The 21,027-nt window shown below is 46.6% G+C and overlaps 2 protein-coding genes across 2 annotated transcripts; both read left to right on the top strand.

The window, feature by feature from the left end:
- Window positions 1-227: 227 nt before the first annotated feature.
- LOC141215264 (uncharacterized) lies at window positions 228-14,066 on the top strand. Its single transcript, XM_073665588.1, has 6 exons — window positions 228-449; window positions 533-656; window positions 740-837; window positions 1,036-1,126; window positions 13,671-13,804; window positions 13,934-14,066. The coding sequence occupies exons 1-5, from the start codon at window positions 228-230 to the stop codon at window positions 13,745-13,747; spliced, it is 612 nt and encodes a 203-aa protein (XP_073521689.1). The 3' UTR covers window positions 13,748-13,804; window positions 13,934-14,066.
- LOC141215252 (uncharacterized) lies at window positions 13,856-19,990 on the top strand. Its single transcript, XM_073665566.1, has 5 exons — window positions 13,856-14,113; window positions 14,198-14,321; window positions 14,405-14,502; window positions 14,701-14,791; window positions 18,094-19,990. Exons 1-5 carry the CDS (start codon window positions 13,859-13,861, stop codon window positions 19,443-19,445), a joined length of 1,920 nt encoding a protein of 639 aa, XP_073521667.1. The 5' UTR covers window positions 13,856-13,858; the 3' UTR covers window positions 19,446-19,990.
- The last annotated feature ends 1,037 nt before the right edge of the window (window positions 19,991-21,027 follow it).

The following is a 21,027-nucleotide window of genomic DNA, read 5'->3' as shown; positions in this document are numbered from 1 at the left end:
TGTCGGATCCTCTCAGTGGAGATATTCTATATAAGAGAATTATCCTTATTTATCTATCAAAGATGGATATGGGCAGAGACAAGATGGCGGAGAGGATATTACACCTCACCCTAGAGATCCTCTTCCGGGTTACTGGAGAGGTGAGAGATTCTGATGACGTCACATTACATCATTCTTATCTATGGGAATAACAGATGGACAGAACTGGAGAGGTGAGGACTCTGGAAATGTCTGCAGTGAGATTTATTAATGTGTCTCTCCATAACCAGGATTACACAGTAGTGAAGAAGACCTCTAGTGAGCGCTGTCAGGACCCTGTGTCTGAGGGATGGGGAAGACCTCTGAGCCCAATCACAGGGCCTCCACCTCATCCCCTGATACATGAGGACATCAATGACCAGAAGATCCTAGAACTCACCTACAAGATGATTGCGCTGCTGACTGGAGAGGTGACACTGCTGGGAATGCTGGGACATTATACAGTAACGTTATGAAGGGATTGGAGAGATGACGGTATCATTGTATGTGTCAGGTTCCTATAAGGTGTCAGGATGTCGCTGTCTATTTTTCCATGGAGGAGTGGGAGTATTTAGAAGGACACAAAGATCTGTGCAAGGATGTCATGATGGAGGTTCCCCAGCCCCTCACATCACTAGGTAATAGACAGGACTAAATACACATGGCCTATAATTATCTGTATGTAAAGAATGAATTCAGTCCCTGTATGTGTTTCCTCCAGATCTATCCAGTAAGAGGACAACACCAGAGAGATGTCCCCGTCCTCTTCTTCCACAGGACTGTAAACAAGAAGGTCCCAATGTTCCTCAGGATCATCAGGTAGATGGAGAGAAGGTGTCATGAGATCTCCCCTATGATGTGTAGATGGCTGTGAAGGTCTTGTGTTCAGTCTTGTTTTATCCACCAGTATTATATGTTTTATACTTGTGTAATGAGAACAGTGTAGATGGCAGGATTATAGCTGATCATAGATGTGACTTTTCCATCTGTCTGTGACTTTTACAATATTTGTTTCAGAGTAAAGATCTGATCCATACTAATACTACAGAGACATATGTTAGGGGTGATGAGTGGTGTAAAGAGGAGATTCCTACATATGACTACCCAGGTGAGTACTGACCACTAAATGCAGAGAAGTCACAGATTCTTCTCAGTCACCGGCTGTGGCTGCTTTATTGACGGTGTAGTCCGGCCATATCACAATCGTGTGGTCACCATTTTGCCTCTAGACTACAGTACAACAGGTATACACTATCCCCATATAATTATTTTTCCTACTATATCATCAGTAGTCTTTTTGCCATTGCTGGATTAGCCAGTGGTATACTAACGTGATTGTATGCTGAAGGGGAGTGTGGTAATAGGATTTAATTATTATTTAGTATTATAGCGCCATTTATTCCATGGCGCTTTACATGTGAAAGGGGTATACATAGCAAAAACAATTACAATAATTTTGAAGAATACAAGTCAGCGACTGGTACAGGAGGAAAGAGGACCCTGCCCGCGAGGGCTCACAACCTACAAGGGATGGGTGAGGATACAGTAGGTGAGGGTAGAGCTGGTCATGCAGCGGTATGGTGGAGCGGTGGTTACTGCAGGTTGTACGCTTGTCGGAATAGGTAGGTCTTCAGGTTCCTTTTGAAGGTTTCCACAGTAGGCGAGAGTCTGATATGTTCGGGTAGAGAGTTCCAGAGTAGCGGGCATGCACGGGAGAAATCTTGTATGCGATTGAGGTAAGAGGAAATAAGAGGGAAGTAGAGAAGGAGATCTTGTGAGGATCGAAGGTTGTGTGCAGGTAAGTACCGGGAGACTAGGTCACAGATGTATGGAGGAGACAAGTTGTGGATGGCTTTTTATGCCATGGTTAGGGTTTTCAACTGTAGTCTCTGGGTAATGGGGGGCCATTGAAGGGATTGACAGAGAGGAGAGGCCAGGGAATAGCAGGGGGGGGGAGGTGGATTAGTCGGGCAGCAGAGTTTAGGATAGATTGGAGGGTGCGAGAGTGTTAGAGGGTAGGCCACAGAGCAGGAGGTTGCAGTAGTTGAGGCAGGAGATGATGAGTGAGTGCACTAGTGTTTTTGCAGATTCGTGGTTGAGGAATGTGCGGATCCGGGAGATATTGTTGGAGTCGGCCGGAAGTGGAAAGGGCTTGGATATGTGGTTTAAAGGAGAGATTAGAGTCCAGGGTTACCCTGAGGCAGCGATTTTGCGGGACTGGGGAGAGTTAGCAGCCATTGACTATGATGGATAGGTCAGACGGTGGGGTTGAGTGAGATGGAGTAAAGATGATGAATTCAGTTTTATCCATGTTAAGTCTTAGAAATCTTTCAGAGAAGAAGGATGAAATAGCGTACAGACATTGTGGGATTCTGGTTAGTAATTAGGTGATATCAGGTCCAGAGACGTAGAACTGTGTGTCATCAGCATTGAGATGATACTGAAAGCCATGGGACTCTATGAGCTGTCCCAGGCCGAAGGTGTAGATGGAGACGAGCAGGGGCCCTAGAACTGAACCTTGGGGGACACCGATAGATAGGGGCCGAGATGAGGAGGTGATGTGTGAGTGTGAGACACTGAATGTCCGGTCTGTTAGGTATGAAGAGATCCAAGATAGGGGCAAGTCTGTGGTGCCAAGACATGAGAGAGTCTGTAGTAAAAGGGAATGGTCCACTGTGTCAAAGGCTGATGACAGGTCCAGGAGGAGGAGGACAGAGTAGTGTCTCTTGGATTGGGCAGTTTGTAGGTGACTTTGGTGACTTCAGTGAGGGCAGTTTCAGTGGAGTGATGCGGTCTTAAGCCAGATTGTAAGCGGTCAAAGAGGAAGCGGGAGGAGAGGTGGGAGGACAGTTCAGAATGGACGTGTTGTTCCAGTCATTTTGAGGAATAGGGGAGAAGTGATATGGGGCAATAGCTAGTCAGAGAGGATAGGTCAAGGGAGGGCTTTTTGAGGATGGGTGTGATCGAGATATGTTTCAAACATGAGGGGAAGACATCAGTTTTGACAGGTTGAAAAGGTGGGTTAGGGTTGGGATGAAGACTGTGGTGAGGTTAGGGATGAGGTAGGATGGATTGAGTCAAATTCGCAGGTGGTGAGGTGTGATTTGGAGAGTAAAGGGGAAACTTGATCGTCCGTAATGGTGGAGAAGCTGGTTTTTGAGGAGGAGGGTTGAGTAGATATAAGGAGTGCCTGTGGGGACTTTAGGCAAAAGTTTGTCTGATGGTGTCAATCTTCTGCTTGAAGAATGAGGCAAAGTGTTCGGCTGATACGACAGGAGAGGGAGGAGGCTCTGGGGGATGGAGGAGAGAATTGAAAGTGTTGAATAGCTGTTTAGGGTTGTGAGACAGGGAGGATATAAGAGCTGATAAGTAGGTTTGTTTTGCTGCAGGAAGTGGGGACTTGAAAGAATTGAGGGACCATTTGAATGATGAAATGCTCGTTGGAGTGGAACCTTTTCCATTTCCGCTCAGCAGCCCTGGAGGCCCTTCATAGTTCTTTAGTGTGCAAATTGAAGTGGTCAGTGGGGCACTAGAAACTGGATAAGGCGCTGGAAAAGGATAAAACAAACCTCTTTATTGAAGTATTAATGCCCACAATGCGTTTCTGCAGCGGTCTGCTGCCTTCATCGGGTGGAGTTATGGGAAAATGGCAGAAACAGGCACTTTTATACATAAAACAAAGGAACTCAATGGGAGGTGCCAAGGGAGAATTTGGTACTTAACCCCTTAATCACCATTAAAAAAGACAATTGCAATTAAATAACAAAGGGACTTAAAAAAGCATTACAGGTCAATAACTACACATTATAAACTTACTATGAAGATGCAAGAGGCAGACATTAACGGCAATGCTTTAAAAATACATACATATAAAAATGCATATATAAATGAAGCATATTACATAAAAATTGGTGAGGCATATTCTGAGTATACCCCTCAACCAGTTTTTATCCCCCCAAAAATATATAAATATTAATAATTCATCTGCACACATTATCAATCGCTAAATTCAAACCTTTTCTACCCCACCCCCTTTTTTGTCTTCATAGTTCTTTAGTCAGGTTGGTGTGCCAGGGTTGCCTTTTGAGTGTGCATGCTGTGGTATGTGTGAGGGGGGCGACCGACGAGAGCTGCAGCTGTTGTAGTGTTATATAAGTGGCAGCAGCATCTGCATTGTGTAATGAACTTATGTCTGTAAGAGGGAGGAGGGATTTAGTGAGTGTAGGTCAAGGTGTTTGAGATTTTTGCGAGAGTATGCTAGTTTGTGAAGTAAGGATTGTCACCTGGAGAGGAGAGGGAAGAGAATGTAAGTAGGTTGTGATCAGACAGGGGGGGAGTTGAGTTAGAGAAGTTAGATAGGAAACAGAGGTGGGTGAAGATGAGGTGCAGTGTGTGGCCATCTTTGAGTGGGGGCAGAAGACCATTGAGCAAGGCCGAAGGAGGAACTGAGGGATAGAATCTTAGAGGCAGATGAGTGGGAAGTGTCAGTGGAGATGTTGAAGTCACCCATGATGATAGTGGGGATGTCAGCGGAAAGGAAAAGAAGGAGCCAGGTGGTGAAGTGGCTGAAGAAAGTGGTGGCTGGTCCTGGGGGGTGGTAAATGACAGCCAGTTAGAGGTGGAGGGGGAGTAGATGCGCACAGAGTGCACCTCAAAAGGGGGGAGAGCATCGGAGGGTGGCAGTGGGATTTGAGTGAAAGAGCGGTTATCTGACCGGAGTAAACCTACTCCTCCACCATGCTTGGTGTTGGAGCGGGGTGTGTGAGAAAGATGTAATCCACCGTATGAAAGTGCAGCTGGAGAGGCTGTGTCAGAGGGGTTGAGCCACGTTTCAGTGATGCCAAGGAAGGAAAATTTGTTAGTAATGAAAAGATCATGGATGTAGGAACGTTTGTTGCAGACGAAGCAAGCGTTCCATAGAGCTCCTGTTAGTGGGACTGGAGAAGCGGGGGCTGGACGGATGAATATAAGATTTCAAAGGTTGTGAGAGTTTTTGACAGTGGATAGGAGGCGGAAGTGACTGTGGGTATGTGCTGAGGAGGGCCAGGATTTGGAGAGATATCGCTGGCAGTCAGAAGGAGCAGGGAAAGTGTTAGCAGGTGGGAGCAGGAGAGAGCCTTAGGTGGATGTCTTGTGTTTGGAGACTCAGGAGTAAATATTGAGAAATAGTTCCGAGGAAGAGGTGAGGTGAATGGGGATGATGGAGGGAGAGATGAAGAGTTCATTACTTGGTGTAGAGATTAGGGGGGTTAGTAGAAAGTGGAGGACTATAGGAGAGAGAGTGAAAACAAACAGAAACATTGTTTTCTTTGCCTGGGTATCTAGTTTCTTTCGGTTCACTTCAGGTTCAATTCAGGTCTAATTCTTCAATATACTGTTCAGCTAACAAACATACCGAGTTAGGCAACATAGGAGAGGCAAGATATGTCACACACATGGAAAGTTGGGTGCTGTATCTGCAAGAAGAATAGACAAATGGACATGCTGATTAGAGTGTGATGATCATAGATGACAAGATGCAAACTATATACATAGTATTAAATTCAGGTCTAATTCTTCAATATGCCACACTTGTATGATTTCACACTTGGTGAATTCACCATTGGCAGACTAACATTTTGATGTTTATAATTATCTGTACTTCACAAATATTTCCTGTGTGATCTCTGGGTAATACGCACATCCTTTTTTCATGTGCATGTCACAATCCCTGTCGCCATTTCCAATTACCTGTATTATATTGATTTTAAACATGCCTTAATAAAGGCTTTATCTCTTATATGATACTCTGTCACTTGGGATTTTTTCGATCGTCTTTTTTTCAGTCCATGGTTCTGATGTTTTTTAGCGATTTTTGTCCCCTTACTCTGTAGTCTGCAAGTGCACCTAATCAGAGTTTTTTTCACTGTACAATAATTATTATGAAGCACCTATACTGGTTGAGTAGTTTAATTATTTCTCCCTTTCTCAGCAGTTGCCCAATTAGCAACTTAGGGAGGCCTCCCTCATTTTTTTCGCAAAGTGCAGCATGAAACTGTACCTCTGACTGAGAGGGTCTTGAAGATTGGAATGCTGGTGTAAAAGTAGAGGTGATAACCCTTATCCAGCAGTGGGTGCAGCAGTTCCTACACAATTTTCCCACTTGTTAATTTGGGTGTAATTTGGTTAATCTGGGTGTCCTTCCCTTCTTAGACCCTAAATCTGTGGGTGTACCCTGAGGTACTCTCGCACAGCTTTTACAGTTTAATTCCGTACATGCCCCTCTGTAACGGGTCTGGGAGGCGGAACCTCTGAGCTACTATACAAGGGGGCGGTCCTTGTAAGGGAGCGGGTGGCGACCAGGCAGGCAGTCACAGCAGGTGACCGGGACAGTCTCTAGAAGAACGGGCAGGAGGTCACGGCAAGTGACCGGGGCAGTCTCTGGATGAACGGGCAGATGGTCACGGCAAGTGACCGGGGCAGTCTCTGGGTGAACGGGCAGATGGTCACGGCAAGTGACCGGGGCAGTCTCTGGGTAAAGGGTTGGTACGACCTGTGGCGGCTGATGGTAGACGTGAGCTCCCAGGTGAGCAGGCGAGAGTCTCTGGATAAACGGGTGGTCACAGCATGTGACGGCGGAGCCTCCAGGAAGACCAACAGACAGGCGGCAGATGAGCGCTCCCAGGTGAGCGGGCAGAAGTCTCTGGACAGGCGGGTGGTCACAGCACGTGACGGCAGAGCCTCCAGGTAGGCTAGCAGACAGGCAGCAGATGAGCGCTCCCAGGTGAGCAGGCAGGAGTCACTGGACAGGCAGGTGGTCACAGCACGTGACGGCAGAGCCTCCAGGTAGGCTAGCAGGCAGGTAGCAGATGTGCGCTCCCAGGTGAGCGGGCAAGCTGGTCCATAGACAGACTGACAAGAGTTGGAAGGCAGACCGTCGGACCTCAGGCAAGCAGGCAGGTAGCTGATGTGCGCTCCCAGGTGAGCGGGCAAGCTGGTCCTTAGACAGACTGACAGGAGTAGTAAGGCAGACCGTCGGACCTCAGGCTAGCAGGCAGGTAGCAGAATATCAGGCAGGAATAAGACAGCAAGCTGGCAGGAATCTGGCAGGTATCTGGCAGGTAACTGGCAACGGGACCTGAGGGCTGAAGCAGAGTAGTGAACAGTGCAACAACATTGCTCGGGCACCTCCATTTTGGAGGAGGTGCCTTATATATGGTGAAGTCCTCCGGCCATTGGCCGGGGACTCCTTAGGACGGCGCGCGCGACCCCTTTAAGAGGGAAGGAGAGCGCGCGCGCCCTAAGCACAGTGGCCGGGAAGGAGCGCGCGCTGCCAGCAGAGCGGGAGGAGGACGCCGGGCACGGAGCAGAGAGGTGAGGGGAACAGCGTCCCTGCCTAGCAGAGGGCAGGGACGCCGGCGCTACAGTACCCTCCCCTTTAGGCCCCCCCTTTTTTAGGCCAGACAGAAATTTAGCAAGGATGAGCGGGGCATGGATGTTCTCTCGGGGCTCCCACGTTCTCTCCTCAGGACCAAACCCCTTCCAATCTACTAGAAAAAAGGTCTTTCCTCTTACCCTTTTGGTGGCAAGAATGTTCTCTACCTCAAACTCGTCCTCAGCAGAAACCGGAGCAGGAGGCGTACCTGTAGACTTGGAAAAAGAGTTAAGTACCACAGGTTTGAGGAGAGATACATGGAAGGAGTTAGGGATCCGTTGGCCGGGAGTTTCAATTTATAGGCCACCGGGTTGATCTGACTGATGACCTCCAGAGGACCGATGAACCGAGGCCCTAACTTGTAAGAAGGTATCTTGAGTCGGACATATTTAGATGAGAGCCAGACTTTATCTCCAGGACGAAATTGTGGAGGATCCAGGCGTTTTTTGTCAGCGTGTCTTTTCATCCGTTCGGACGACTGAAGGAGTGCGGATCGGGTACTCTCCCAAATGGAGGAAAATTTGCTAACGAGAGATTCCACAGCCGGGTTGTCCACAGAGGTGGAGACAGGAAAAGGAATCCGAGGATGCTGACCGAAGACTACAAAAAACGGGGATTTGGAGGAGGATTCGCTCTCGTGATTGTTATAAGAGAACTCGGCCCATGGTAGGAGATCCACCCAGTCTGAATGATGGGCATTAACGAAGTGCCGGAGGTAACTGGTCAGGTTCTGATTGATCCGCTCCACTTGACCATTGGACTGTGGGTGGTAAGCGGAAGAGAAGTCCAGGGTGACGTCTAGCAGTTTACAAGTGGCTCTCCAGAAGCGTGAGGTGAACTGTACCCCACGATCCGACACGATGTGGAGGGGCAGGCCATGAAGACGAAAGATGTGACGAATAAAGTCTTTCGCTAGCTCGGGTGCAGACGGGAGGCCTGGCAGGGGAACGAAATGAGCCATCTTGGAGAAGCGGTCAGCGACCACCCAAATGACCGTACAACCGGCAGAGACTGGGAGGTCAGTTATAAAGTCCATTGCTATATGCTGCCAGGGGGCAGCAGGTACAGAAAGCGGAAGGAGGCGACCGGCTGGTAGATGTCTCGGAACCTTGTTGCGGGCGCAGGACACACAGGCAGAAACAAAGTCTATTACGTCCTTGTGCAGGGTAGGCCACCAGTAGTGCCGGGTAATAAGCTGGAGGGTCTTTTTCTGACCGGCGTGGCCAGCCAGTTTAGACGAGTGACCCCAGTGAAGGATCTTCTCCCGATCAGGTACTGATACGAACGTCTTTCCGGGAGGGAGACGATTTAGACTCACGGGAGCCACCTGCATTACTCTGGCGGGATCGATGATGTGTTTCGGATCTTCCTCGAGATCAGACACCAGAAAGGATCGAGACAAGGCGTCCGCCTTGACGTTTTTGTCAGCCGGGCGAAAATGAAGAACAAAATCAAAGCGAGCAAAAAACAAGGACCACCGGGCTTGGCGCGGGTTAAGTCTCTGGGCATGCTGGAGGTAAGCCAAGTTCTTGTGGTCAGTGTAAATTATTACCGGGTGAAGAGCCCCCTCGAGCAGGTAACGCCACTCCTCCAATGCCAGTTTGATGGCCAATAACTCTCGGTCTCCTATGGAATAATTGCGCTCTGAGGAGGAGAAGAGTTTAGAGAAGAAGCCGCAAGTTACCATCCTCCCGGAAGATGATTTTTGAGTAAGTACCGCTCTGGCTCCAGAGGAGGAGGCGTCAACTTCCAGGAAGAACTGCTTGTTGCCGTCCGGGCGATGCAGCACCGGGGCGGAAGAGAAGGCCTGTTTTAAGGAAAGAAAGGCCTCCTCTGCTTCGGGCGGCCACTCTTTGGGATTAGTACCCTTACGGGTGAGCGCGGAAATTGGGGCAGTCCGGGAAGAGAAGTGCGGTATGAAGAGGCGGTAGTAGTTGGCGAAGCCCAGGAACCGCTGAATGGCCTTCAACCCCTCCGGTCGAGGCCATTTCTCGATGGCAGACAGTTTCTCTGGATCCATTCGTAGGCCGGTCTGAGAAATAATGTAGCCCAAAAACGGAAGCGAGGTCTGCTCAAAGAGGCACTTCTCGTATTTAGCGAAGAGGTGATTCTGCCTGAGCCTGAGCAGGACCTGACGAACGTCCCTCCGGTGAGTCTGGAGATCCGGAGAGAAGACCAAGATGTCGTCCAGGTACACCACTACGCAGGAGTAGAGAAGGTCCCGGAAGATGTCATTGACCAACTCTTGAAAGACGGCAGGAGCGTTACAGAGACCAAAGGGCATTACCAGATATTCATAGTGGCCGTCCCGGGTGTTGAATGCCGTCTTCCATTCATCCCCCTGACGGATACGAACCAGGTTGTACGCCCCACGGAGGTCCAGTTTGGTGAAGATTCTAGCCCCCCTCAGACGATCAAATAACTCCGGAATGAGCGGAAGGGGGTACTTATTCTTCACCGTGATCTGGTTAAGGCCTCTATAGTCTATACAGGGACGGAGAGAGCCGTCCTTCTTTTTGACGAAAAAGAAGCCTGCTCCCGCCGGGGAGGTAGATTTCCGGATGAATCCCCTGGCCAGATTCTCCTCAATATATTCGGACATCGACCGGGTCTCAGCAGCGGATAATGGATAAATACGCCCACGGGGAGGAGTAGTACCAGGTAACAGGTCGATAGGGCAGTCGTATGGTCTATGAGGGGGTAGTGTCTCTGCCTCCTTTTTATTAAAGACATCAGCATAAGACCAATAAGGAATCGGAAGTCCAGGTAGATTAGCTGGGGTAGGAGAAGGACGGACGGGATGGACGGGAACCAGACAGGTCTTATGGCAGTCCTGTCCCCAGCGAAGGACTTCTCCGGTCTGCCAGTCAAGCACGGGTGCATGTCTCTGGAGCCAAGGTAGGCCTAGCAAGAGGGCGTGAGAGAGTCCAGGCAGAACATGAAAGGAGATACTCTCAGAATGCAGCATTCCCACCTGCAGAGTAATGGATTCGGTGATGAGTTGGATGGGGCGTGGTAAGAGACCCCCATCCACGGCAGCAACAGACAAGGGTACAGCCAGAGGTTTGGTGGGGATGCGGTATTTCTCTACCAGGGACTGTGAAATAAGATTCCCGGCTGCTCCAGAGTCAAGTTGGGCTAGTTCGAAATAACGGTTCTTCCCGCAGACAATTGAGACTGACAGCAGCAGAGATGGAGAGGATTTATTCTTGTCTAGGTCGACCTCTCTGAGCGAACCTAGACACAGGCGTTTCCCGACCTCTCCGGGCAGGCACGGATCCGGTGCTCCTTACTGCCACAGTAGAAGCAGCTCCCCTCGGCACGGCGTAAGTCCTGACGGGTTTTGACCATCTTGGTCTGGTCGACCTGCATAGGCTCAGGAGAGTGTACCTGGGGAGAGACGGATTTCTGAAAAGTAGGAGCTAGACGTGGAAACCTCCTCTCACGGGTGACCTCTTTGGCACGCTCCTGGAACCGTAGGTCAATCCGGGTGGCAAGAGTTATTAGGTCATCGAGAGTGGTAGGAATGTCCCGACCGGCAAGTTCATCTTTAATACGGCCGGACAGACCCTCCCAGAAGACGGATACCAGAGCGTCGTTATCCCAGGCCAGCTCCGAGGCAAGGGTACGGAACCGTATGGCATATTGGCCCACGGTGAGACTTCCCTGACGGAGGCGTAGCAGTGATGATGCGGATGAGGTCTTCCGTCCGGGTTCGTCGAAGACTTTCCGGAAAGCCATGAGAAAGGCAGGCAAGTCGGACACCAGGGGGTCTCCTCTCTCCCATAGAGGATTTAGCCAGGCCAGGGCCTCCCCGGTGAGATGGGACATGATGAAGGCAATTTTGGCCCGGTCGGAGTTAAACTGGTGGGACAGGAGTTCAAAGTGCAGGGTGCACTGATTTATGAAGCCCCGAGCCTGGGCGGAGTCGCCTCCGAAGCGAGGAGGTGCAGAAAGCCGGGGTCCGGGGTAGGATACCATGGTATTAGTGGACAGCGGAGCTGCCGGATTGCGAGTCATGGCACTGGCGGAGGTTGCTGGCGGAGCAGTCAGAGTGTCCAGGCGAGAATTGACATTCCGCAGGTGACCCAGGATGGACTCCTGTTGGGACCTCTGACGGGACAGTTCATGACACAGGTCCGAGAGCGAGGGAGCTTGGGTGCCACCGGGTTCCATGGCCCGAGCAAACTGTAACGGGTCTGGGAGGCGGAACCTCTGAGCTACTATACAAGGGGGCGGTCCTTGTAAGGGAGCGGGTGGCGACCAGGCAGGCAGTCACAGCAGGTGACCGGGACAGTCTCTAGAAGAACGGGCAGGAGGTCACGGCAAGTGACCGGGGCAGTCTCTGGATGAACGGGCAGATGGTCACGGCAAGTGACCGGGGCAGTCTCTGGGTGAACGGGCAGATGGTCACGGCAAGTGACCGGGGCAGTCTCTGGGTGAACGGGCAGATGGTCACGGCAAGTGACCGGGGCAGTCTCTGGGTAAAGGGTTGGTACGACCTGTGGCGGCTGATGGCAGACGTGAGCTCCCAGGTGAGCAGGCGAGAGTCTCTGGATAAACGGGTGGTCACAGCATGTGACGGCAGAGCCTCCAGGAAGACCAACAGACAGGCGGCAGATGAGCGCTCCCAGGTGAGCGGGCAGAAGTCTCTGGACAGGCGGGTGGTCACAGCACGTGACGGCAGAGCCTCCAGGTAGGCTAGCAGACAGGCAGCAGATGAGCGCTCCCAGGTGAGCGGGCAGGAGTCACTGGACAGGCAGGTGGTCACCGCACGTGACGGCAGAGCCTCCAGGTAGGCTAGCAGGCAGGTAGCAGATGTGCGCTCCCAGGTGAGCGGGCAAGCTGGTCCATAGACAGACTGACAAGAGTTGGAAGGCAGACCGTCGGACCTCAGGCAAGCAGGCTGGTAGTTGATGTGCGCTCCCAGGTGAGCGGGCAAGCTGGTCCTTAGACAGACTGACAGGAGTAGTAAGGCAGACCGTCGGACCTCAGGCTAGCAGGCAGGTAGCAGAATATCAGGCAGGAATAAGACAGCAAGCTGGCAGGAATCTGGCAGGTATCTGGCAGGTAACTGGCAACGGGACCTGAGGGCTGAAGCAGAGTAGTGAACAGTGCAACAACATTGCTCGGGCACCTCCATTTTGGAGGAGGTGCCTTATATATGGTGAAGTCCTCCGGCCATTGGCCGGGGACTCCTTAGGACGGCGCGCGCGGCCCCTTTAAGAGGGAGGGAGAGCGTGCGCGCCCTAAGCACAGTGGCCGGGAAGGAGCGCGCGCTGCCAGCAGAGCGGGAGGAGGACGCCGGGCACAGAGCAGAGAGGTGAGGGGAACAGCGTCCCTGCCTAGCAGAGGGCAGGGACGCCGGCGCTACACCCTCTTTCTGGGCAGATATTGTCGAAATTTTACCCTCCCTTTGAAATGAACCAGAGATTCATTTATAGAGATGTTCCTTTGGGGGTTGTACGCCTCTGCAAATGTTCTGCTGAAGTGGTCAACTACTGGCCGAATTTTGTGTAGACGATCAAAGTTAGGATTGTCTCAGGGAGGACACAATGCATTATCACTATAAGGCCACAGCTCAGTATTTTGTCAGTATTTTTTCTCAGGAGTGGGAGCCAAAACCAGGAGTGGGTGATAAATGCAGAATTAGTGACCTTTTCTCTGATTGTTCCTCACTTGGTTTTGGGTGAGAAAAAAATGGGTAAAAATTGATGGGCATAAAAATTTGTCTGGGCCACCATAAGATTTACTATTTTGTCTCTGAAAAAGAATTTTAAAAAGTCAATTTCAGTGAGGCGTGTGACATCAAATTGGATTCCTGAGCGTCCGATGAAATCCAGAAATAACAGACTGACCATTTTTGGGGGTGTAGGCCATATGGGATCAATTGCAGTAGGGGTTGCCTAGGTCTTAAGGTGCCTTGTTGGGGTTCATTCCTCACTAGATGAGGAGGAATAGAGGAATGTGGAATCCATTACTGATTCCAGTGTCGATAAATGAGATGAGAATTAGTGTCATGGAGGATGAGTCTATGAGAAACGTATTCAGCTGCAGACTCCGAGGAAGAAACTGCTTGTTGTCTGTGGTCTAAAATATATAGGTTTTATTACAAGATGTAAAGCAGAAAACTAAATACTGTAAAATAATAAATCTCATGTTTCCCTTATTATCTCCAGTAATTGTACTATTACACAGGATTTTTATGATATATCGGCTCATCATCTTCTCTCTACAGTATTGGATCCTCTCAGTGGATATCTTCTATATAAGAGAATTTTGCTGATTTACCCATCAAAGATGGACAGAGACTAGATGGTAGAGAAAATATTACACCTCACCCTAGAGATCCTCTTCCGGGTTACTGGAGAGGTGAGAGATTCTGATGACGTCACATTACATCATTCTTATCTATGGGAATAACAGATGGACAGAACTGGAGAGGTGAGGACTCTGGAAATGTCTATAGTGATATTTATTAATGTGTCGCTCCATAACCAGGATTACACAGTAGTGAAGAAGACCTCTAGTGAGCGCTGTCAGGACCCTTTGTCTGAGGGATGGGAAAAACCCCTGAGCCCAATCACGGGGCCTCCACCTCACCCCCTGATACATGATGACATCAATGACCAGAAGATCCTAGAACTCACCTACAAGATGATTGAGCTGCTGACTGGAGAGGTGACACTGCTGGGAATGCTGGGACATTATACAGTAACACTATGAAAGGAATGGGGGGGATGACTGTATCATTGTATGTGTCAGGTTCCTATAAGGTGTCAGGATGCCGCTGTCTATTTCTCCATGGAGGAGTGGGAGTATTTAGAAGGACACAAAGATCTGTACAAGGACATCATGATGGAGGTTCCCCAGCCCTTCACATCACCAGGTAATAGACAGGACTGAATACACACGGCCTTTAATTATCTGTATGTAAAGAATGAATTCAGTCCCTGTATGTGTTTCCTCCAGATCTATCCAGTAAGAGGACAACACCAGACAGATGTCTCCATCCTCTTCTTCCAAAGGACTGTAAACAAGAAGACCCCAATGTTCCTCAGGATCATCAGGTAGATGGAGAGAAGGTGTCATGAGATCTCCCCTATGATGTGTAGACGGCTGTGAAGGTCTTGTGCTCAGTCTTGTTTTATCAACCAGTATTATATGTTTTATACTTGTGTATTGAGAACGGTGGAGATGGCAGGATTAGAGCTGATCATAGATGTGATTTCTCCATCTCTCTGTGACTTTTGAAATATTTGTTTCAGAGTAAAGATCTGATCCATATTAATACTACAGAGACATATGTGAGGGGTGATGAGTGGTGTAAAGAGGAGAGTCCTACATATGACTACCCAGGTGAGTAGTGACCACTAAATGCGGAGAATTCACAGATTCTTCTCAGTCACCGGCTGTGGCTTCTTTATCAACGGTGTTGTCCGTCTGTATCATAATTGTGTGATCACCATTTTGCCTCTGGACCACAAGATTCTCCTCCACCCAAAACTGTTCAAATGACTTTGGGCATTGAAAGCCCTTTTCAATAGATCTTACAAGGTGGAAGTACCACCTACCCTCTGGGCTTAGAATAAAATACTATGATGGGACTGTAAGAGAAAGCGGAGGGTAATGATGCTGTTGGCTTCCTAGATCCCTGATATCTTATTGGATGAATCTACCTTCTCTCCCTTCTGTGCTGCTGAATGTGCTCATATGGTTCATACAAGACCAGGTCCAGTCTTTCTGACCAAACTTCACTTTTATGATCTACAACATTAAATGTGCAGTGAGGGCCCAGTGTGAATTTCTGTACAATAACAGCAGTTTCCCTTTATCCTGACTTTTCAATTTCTTTTAAAACTGACTAACTTCAAACAGGATTGCGATAAACTACATAAAAAACATTACACCTGTGCCATGATATATCTCTAAGCTAAATTTAAAACACCTCAGCTCTGCACTAATATAAAAAGTTAAAGACAAAAGCACAATACACAAATGCCCAAAAGTAAATGGATAAATCGCAAAGTGCATAAAAGTAATGATAAATAATAAAGGGTATTTAGTTAACCCTTATATGCACTAATGCTTATTAGACTACAACGAAAAAACCTGGGAGTCTGAACTGAAACGTAAATTGGTGTGCATGCAAAATGTAAATACATGTTCACATAAGGCCATTAGACAGAAAAAAACAAAGACAAAAGCACAATACACAGATACCCACAAGTAAATTGCAAAGTGCATAAAAGTAATGATAACTAAATACCCTTTATTATTTAACTTAAATTTTGATCAAAATAATGTAAAAGCCATTTTAAAGAGTAAAAAGACTCCCAGGTTTTTTCTTTGTAGTCTAATGTTTATTAATGCATATAAGGGTGTGGCCGCCCTTTTTCTGAGCTGGAAGGTTCATTCTGCCTCTCGGGTCCATGCTTCTACTAAGGGTTCAGTCTCTCAGCCCTTATCCATATATGTGTCACTTGACAAATGGTAATGTTTTAATATTAGAGTTAGGACTGTCCCATAAGGGTTGCCATGACGTGGCGGGATGGCTTTTACATTATTTTGATAAAAATTTATGTTAACTAAATACCCTTTATTATTTATCATTACTTTTATGCACTTTGCAATTTATCGATTTACTTTTGGGTATTTGTGTATTGTGCTTTTGTCTTTGTTTTTTTCTGTCTAATGGCCTTATGTGAATTTGCATTTACATTTTGCATGCACACCAATTTACGTTTCAGTTCAGACTCCCAGGTTTTTACTAATATAAAAAGTTCTCTTTGAATGTCTAATATTTCTTCTTGAAACTCATCTGACAGAAAATATTGTCCCTTATGATCATTTAGAATGCCAAGAGCCCCCAAGCCCCATACTCCAATTACAACAGAGAGGTTTCACCACTAGTTACTCACTACTTACTGATGGAGACTGTTGAGTTTGATCATTTCAGTAGATGTGTTATTGTCTATAGTCACAGTTTTTGACTAAAGTAGTTAGTGCCCAAAATACTATTTAACCACTTTCTGTAGACAGCCTTATGAGGCCCTATTCTTCAAATCTGACGTGTGTCACTTTGTGGTGATATCCTTTGTGAAGAATTCCAAAGTTAATAAGAAACAAATGGACCTTACAAATTATTTTCCAACTTCTCTTGAATCCAACAATACCCTGTATACAGTTGTACACTACTGTCTGGGCACATGGCAAGTTAAGAAGGGAAGGAGCGACATTTAGCTATTTGAATGCAGATCTTGCTGGAATAATTTGCAGACACAATGAATTGGGGCCACCACGAACAATCTTGGCGCTATCTACCCTGTTTTCCAGATCTCAAGTATTGCCTTAACCCTGATCCTTTAACCCCTCTACATGGATCTGGACTTACACAGAGACCCCTAGGCTTGGGCCACGGTGTTACCTGCTGTTCTGTGGTGTGAGATTAGAAGAAGAATAGTCAGGTAGCCGGGTCAGAACCAGGAGGTTAAAGAAAATACAAAATCAGAAGACACGAGTAGTCGGTAAACGTGTTGAGGTCACAACAGGAACCAAATACATAATCCGGGAGCTGAGCACAGAGGACTGAACCAGAGGAGAACAAGGCTGTATCTGGCAGCTTCCGGCAATATGCTTCCAGCTTTAGTAGGGTGCGGTGCTTTCTGATTGACTGAAACAGTTAGTAGATTACTCCAGCTGGACAGCACACACCCATACTGCCAGACTGGATGGTACTACAGGTCCCAGCAACCCTAATCTTAGTGGCTGGACAGAGCCTGCGCCGCCCAGAGCTTCTGGTTCTGATGTCTCTTCCATCACCAGCACCGCCTGTAAAATGAATAAGGTGGTGACTGGTGACAGAAATACCTGCGTCCCAGAGGAGATGGGACACACCATTTGCAGAAACCCTAATATGACAAAATGTCATAAAAGCAATAGAAATCCACATAAAGTGACTCCATTTTGGAAATTTTAACCCTCTGTGAATTAATCTATAGGAGTAGTGACTATTGATTCCACAGGCACTTTCCGGAAATTAGCATGCAGTGGATGGTGGAGAGTGAAAATTGCAAATATACCATTTTTTTACCCAACACATAGTGCCCAGATTGTGCTCCAGGAGACACACACACCGTAAATTAAGTGGGTTCTTCTCACTATAGTAATGCCAAAAACATGGATGCTAAATGTGGTTTGGGCACACTGCAAGGCTCAGAAGTGAGGGGGAGATCTGACTTTAGGAGGGCGGATATTGCTGGATTGGTTTATGGAAGCCATGTTGCTTTTCAAGAATCTTTGAGCCACTAATAATATGGTAACCTCTGTTTTTCCATTGACAGATGATGGACCTGAGTGGGGGCTTTTTTTGTGAGATGAGTAGAAGTTTTTATTGGTATTATTTTTGCCTACATAACATTGTTTGTTGGCCTTTTATTCCATATTTGGGGGGGAAGAATGAACAAACAGTTGGACACCACGCTCTACTGGTTCATCCTATGAGGTTTTCTATTAGACTGTGAACTGTCATTTTCTTGGTGAAGAATTCAGTATTTTTACATAACTTGCCATTTTTACTGATAGTTTAAGTAGAAATGTTCAAAAATATACATTTCAAGGATATTTTATTCAAAAATAATGATTGGTTTTCTTCTTGGCAGATAACAGTACCAGGAGATCAGAGGGACAGCTGACATCTTCAATTTTTAAATCACATGATCTTGAGATCCCACAGGATACAATTGAAGTGAATGCCATTACTCCAGATATACCATCATCCCTTCACAACAAAGATCTGTCATCTGATCCTATGAAACAGGTCCTGTCTTCTGATTCATTACCGACTACTAAGAAAAATCAAAGTCACAAAATAAGCATTAAAAAACGAACTGCTCCTAAAGCAAAGAAGCCATTTTCACATTCAGAATATGGAAATAGTTTTTCCCTCGAAAAGTCTTTTCTTAAACATCAAAGCATTTACACAACAGAGAATAGATTTTTTTGTTCCAAGTGTGGAAAATGTTTTATCCAGAAATCAGTTTTTGTTAGTCACCAGAGAACTCACACAGGGGAGAAGCCATTTTCATGTTCAGAATGTGTGAAATGTTTTACAGAGAAATCATCTCTTGTTAAACATCTTCGGACGCACACAGGGGAGAAACCATTTTCATGTTCAGAATGTGGAAAATGTTTTACACAGAAATCAAGTTTTGTTATGCACCAAAGAACTCACACAGGGGAGAAGCCATTTTCATGTTTAGAATGTGGGAAATGTTTTAGCCAGAAATCCGATTTTGTTATACACCAGAGAACCCACACAGGGGAGAAGCCTTTTTCCTGCTCAGAATATGGAAAATGTTTTAACCAGAAATCACAATTTGTTAGGCATCAGAGAACCCACACAGGGGAAAAGCCTTTTTCCTGTTCAGAATGTGGAAAATGTTTTAAGAGGAAATCAACTCTTTTTACACATCAAAGAACTCACACAGGGGTGAAGCCATTTTCTTGTTCAGAATGTGGGAAATGTTTTGTGAAGAAATCATCTTTACTTTGTCACTGGAGAACTCACACAGGGGAGAAACCATTTTCATGTTCAGAATGTGGAAAATGTTTTACACAGAAATCAAGTCTTATCAAACATCAGAGAACTCACACAGGGGAGGAACCATTTTCATGTTCAGAATGTGGGAAATATTTTACAGAGAAATCAAGTCTTATCAAACATCAGAGAACTCACACAGGGGAAAAGCCCTTTTTCTGTTCAGAATGTGGAAAATGTTTTATGAGGAAATCAACTCTTTTTACACATCAAAGAACTCACACAGGGGTGAAGCCATTTTCATGTTCAGAATGTGGGAAATGTGTTGTGAAGAAATCATCTTTACTTTGTCACCGGAGAATTCACACAGGGGAGAAACCATTTTCATGTTCAGAATGTGAAAAATGTTTTACAGAGAAATCAAGCCTTATCAAACATCAGAGAACTCACACAGGGTATAAGCCATTTTCATGATCAGAATGTCGGAAATGTTTTACAAAGAAATGAAATTTTGTTAAGCACCAAAGAACTCACACAGGGGAGAAGCCTTTTAGATGTTCAGAATGCGGGAAATGTTTTGTCAAGAAATCATCTCTTCTTAGTCACCAGAGCAATCACTCAGAGGAGAAGCTTTTTTATATTCTTAATGTGGCAAATGTTTTACTTGTAAAGACACACTTTTAGCAAGAAAAAATCTTGCTAATAAGTGAGTGCGTCTTACAGACTGGTGGCAGCTTCCTGTGACAGAGGAGAACGCTGAGACAGTGTCCTTCCTGATCACTGAGAGAACTGCGCTCTCCTCCAGCCCCACACTTATCTAACTGAGCAAAGCAGGAGAGGAAGTTACCGGTATCTGCACAGAGGCTGCACGAGTGAGCAGCTGAAGAACCTTCCACCCGACGAGCTCAAGGACTTTTCTGATCATGTATAACTGTTCTACATATTTTCAAAAGTTGTCAAGTTCAGTTATGAAATGAGCCATTTCTTAATGATTTTAATGACTTGTTTCTATGATATCGAAGCGTTTTCCTTTTACTGCTACATATAATTAATGATAAAAGTTTCAATACTTTGAAACATTAATTTTGCAAATATAAAGATTCAGAATTTTTTGTTATGCCAATTTTCTGATATTTATTTAGAGGAAACGTAGCAACAATTCAAATAACTAAAACCTGTTTAAACCCTATTGGGAAATATAGACAGTTACAGAAATTGCACTACAAAATTTGGTCCTCATTCAGTGACAACTTTTTCACTTGTCTCTTGTAGTCCTGCATCGGATCATTTCTTACAATTGTCCAACAGTAACTTGCAAGCATTGATGGATTCCAATTTCCTTGATATCTTTTCTCCATAAACACAATACCTTGGTGAAATCTCTCACTGTGCTTGTCCCTCATTGCTCCGCAGTTTGGTGGTTCAAAGTCTAGATGCGAATTTAAGAAATTAATCTTTAAGGACATGTTACAGCCAAGATCTTTATATGTTTATAGGTGATTTTCCACCAACTCTTCAGTTACCTGCTCTTCAGTTTCCCAAAAATTATTTACCACTAGTGATGAGCGAGCATACTCGTTACTCAAGATTTACGTGCATGCTCAGGTGTTTTCCGAGTATCTTCGGCGTGCTTGAATGTTATGTTTGAGTCACTCCGTGTGCATGATTTTCGACTGTTTGAAAGCTTTAATACATGTGAGGAATGCCTGTTTGTTAGGAAGTACTTAGCTGCGGGGGAGAAAAAAGACCAGGAAATCCACAGAAAGATGGCGGAGAAGCGGGCTCTAAGCGCCAAGATGACACTGCAGTCATCATGCTGAAGATATATTGAACATGGAAGATGAAGAGGAGGGAAGTGGTGGTCAGGCTGGAGCGATTTGCCTGCACAGAAACACAGGTCTTAGCAGGTGACGGTGGCCTTCATATAGCAGCTACCCCGCAGCTGTGCATGGGCTCCGGAGCAGAGGAGTCGGGTGAGGAGGAGATGGAAAAGGCAGCTGCATTGATGATGTGAAAAGACCACAAAACTACATGTGGCACAGTTCTCACTGCCCCA

Source organism: Phyllobates terribilis, unplaced genomic scaffold, assembly GCF_046119375.1.
Source record: "Phyllobates terribilis strain yellow unplaced genomic scaffold, ASM4611937v1 Scaffold_235__1_contigs__length_3068650, whole genome shotgun sequence".
NCBI classification, from domain to species: Eukaryota; Metazoa; Chordata; class Amphibia; order Anura; family Dendrobatidae; genus Phyllobates; species Phyllobates terribilis.
This window is presented reverse-complemented; position numbering and strand designations above follow the sequence as displayed.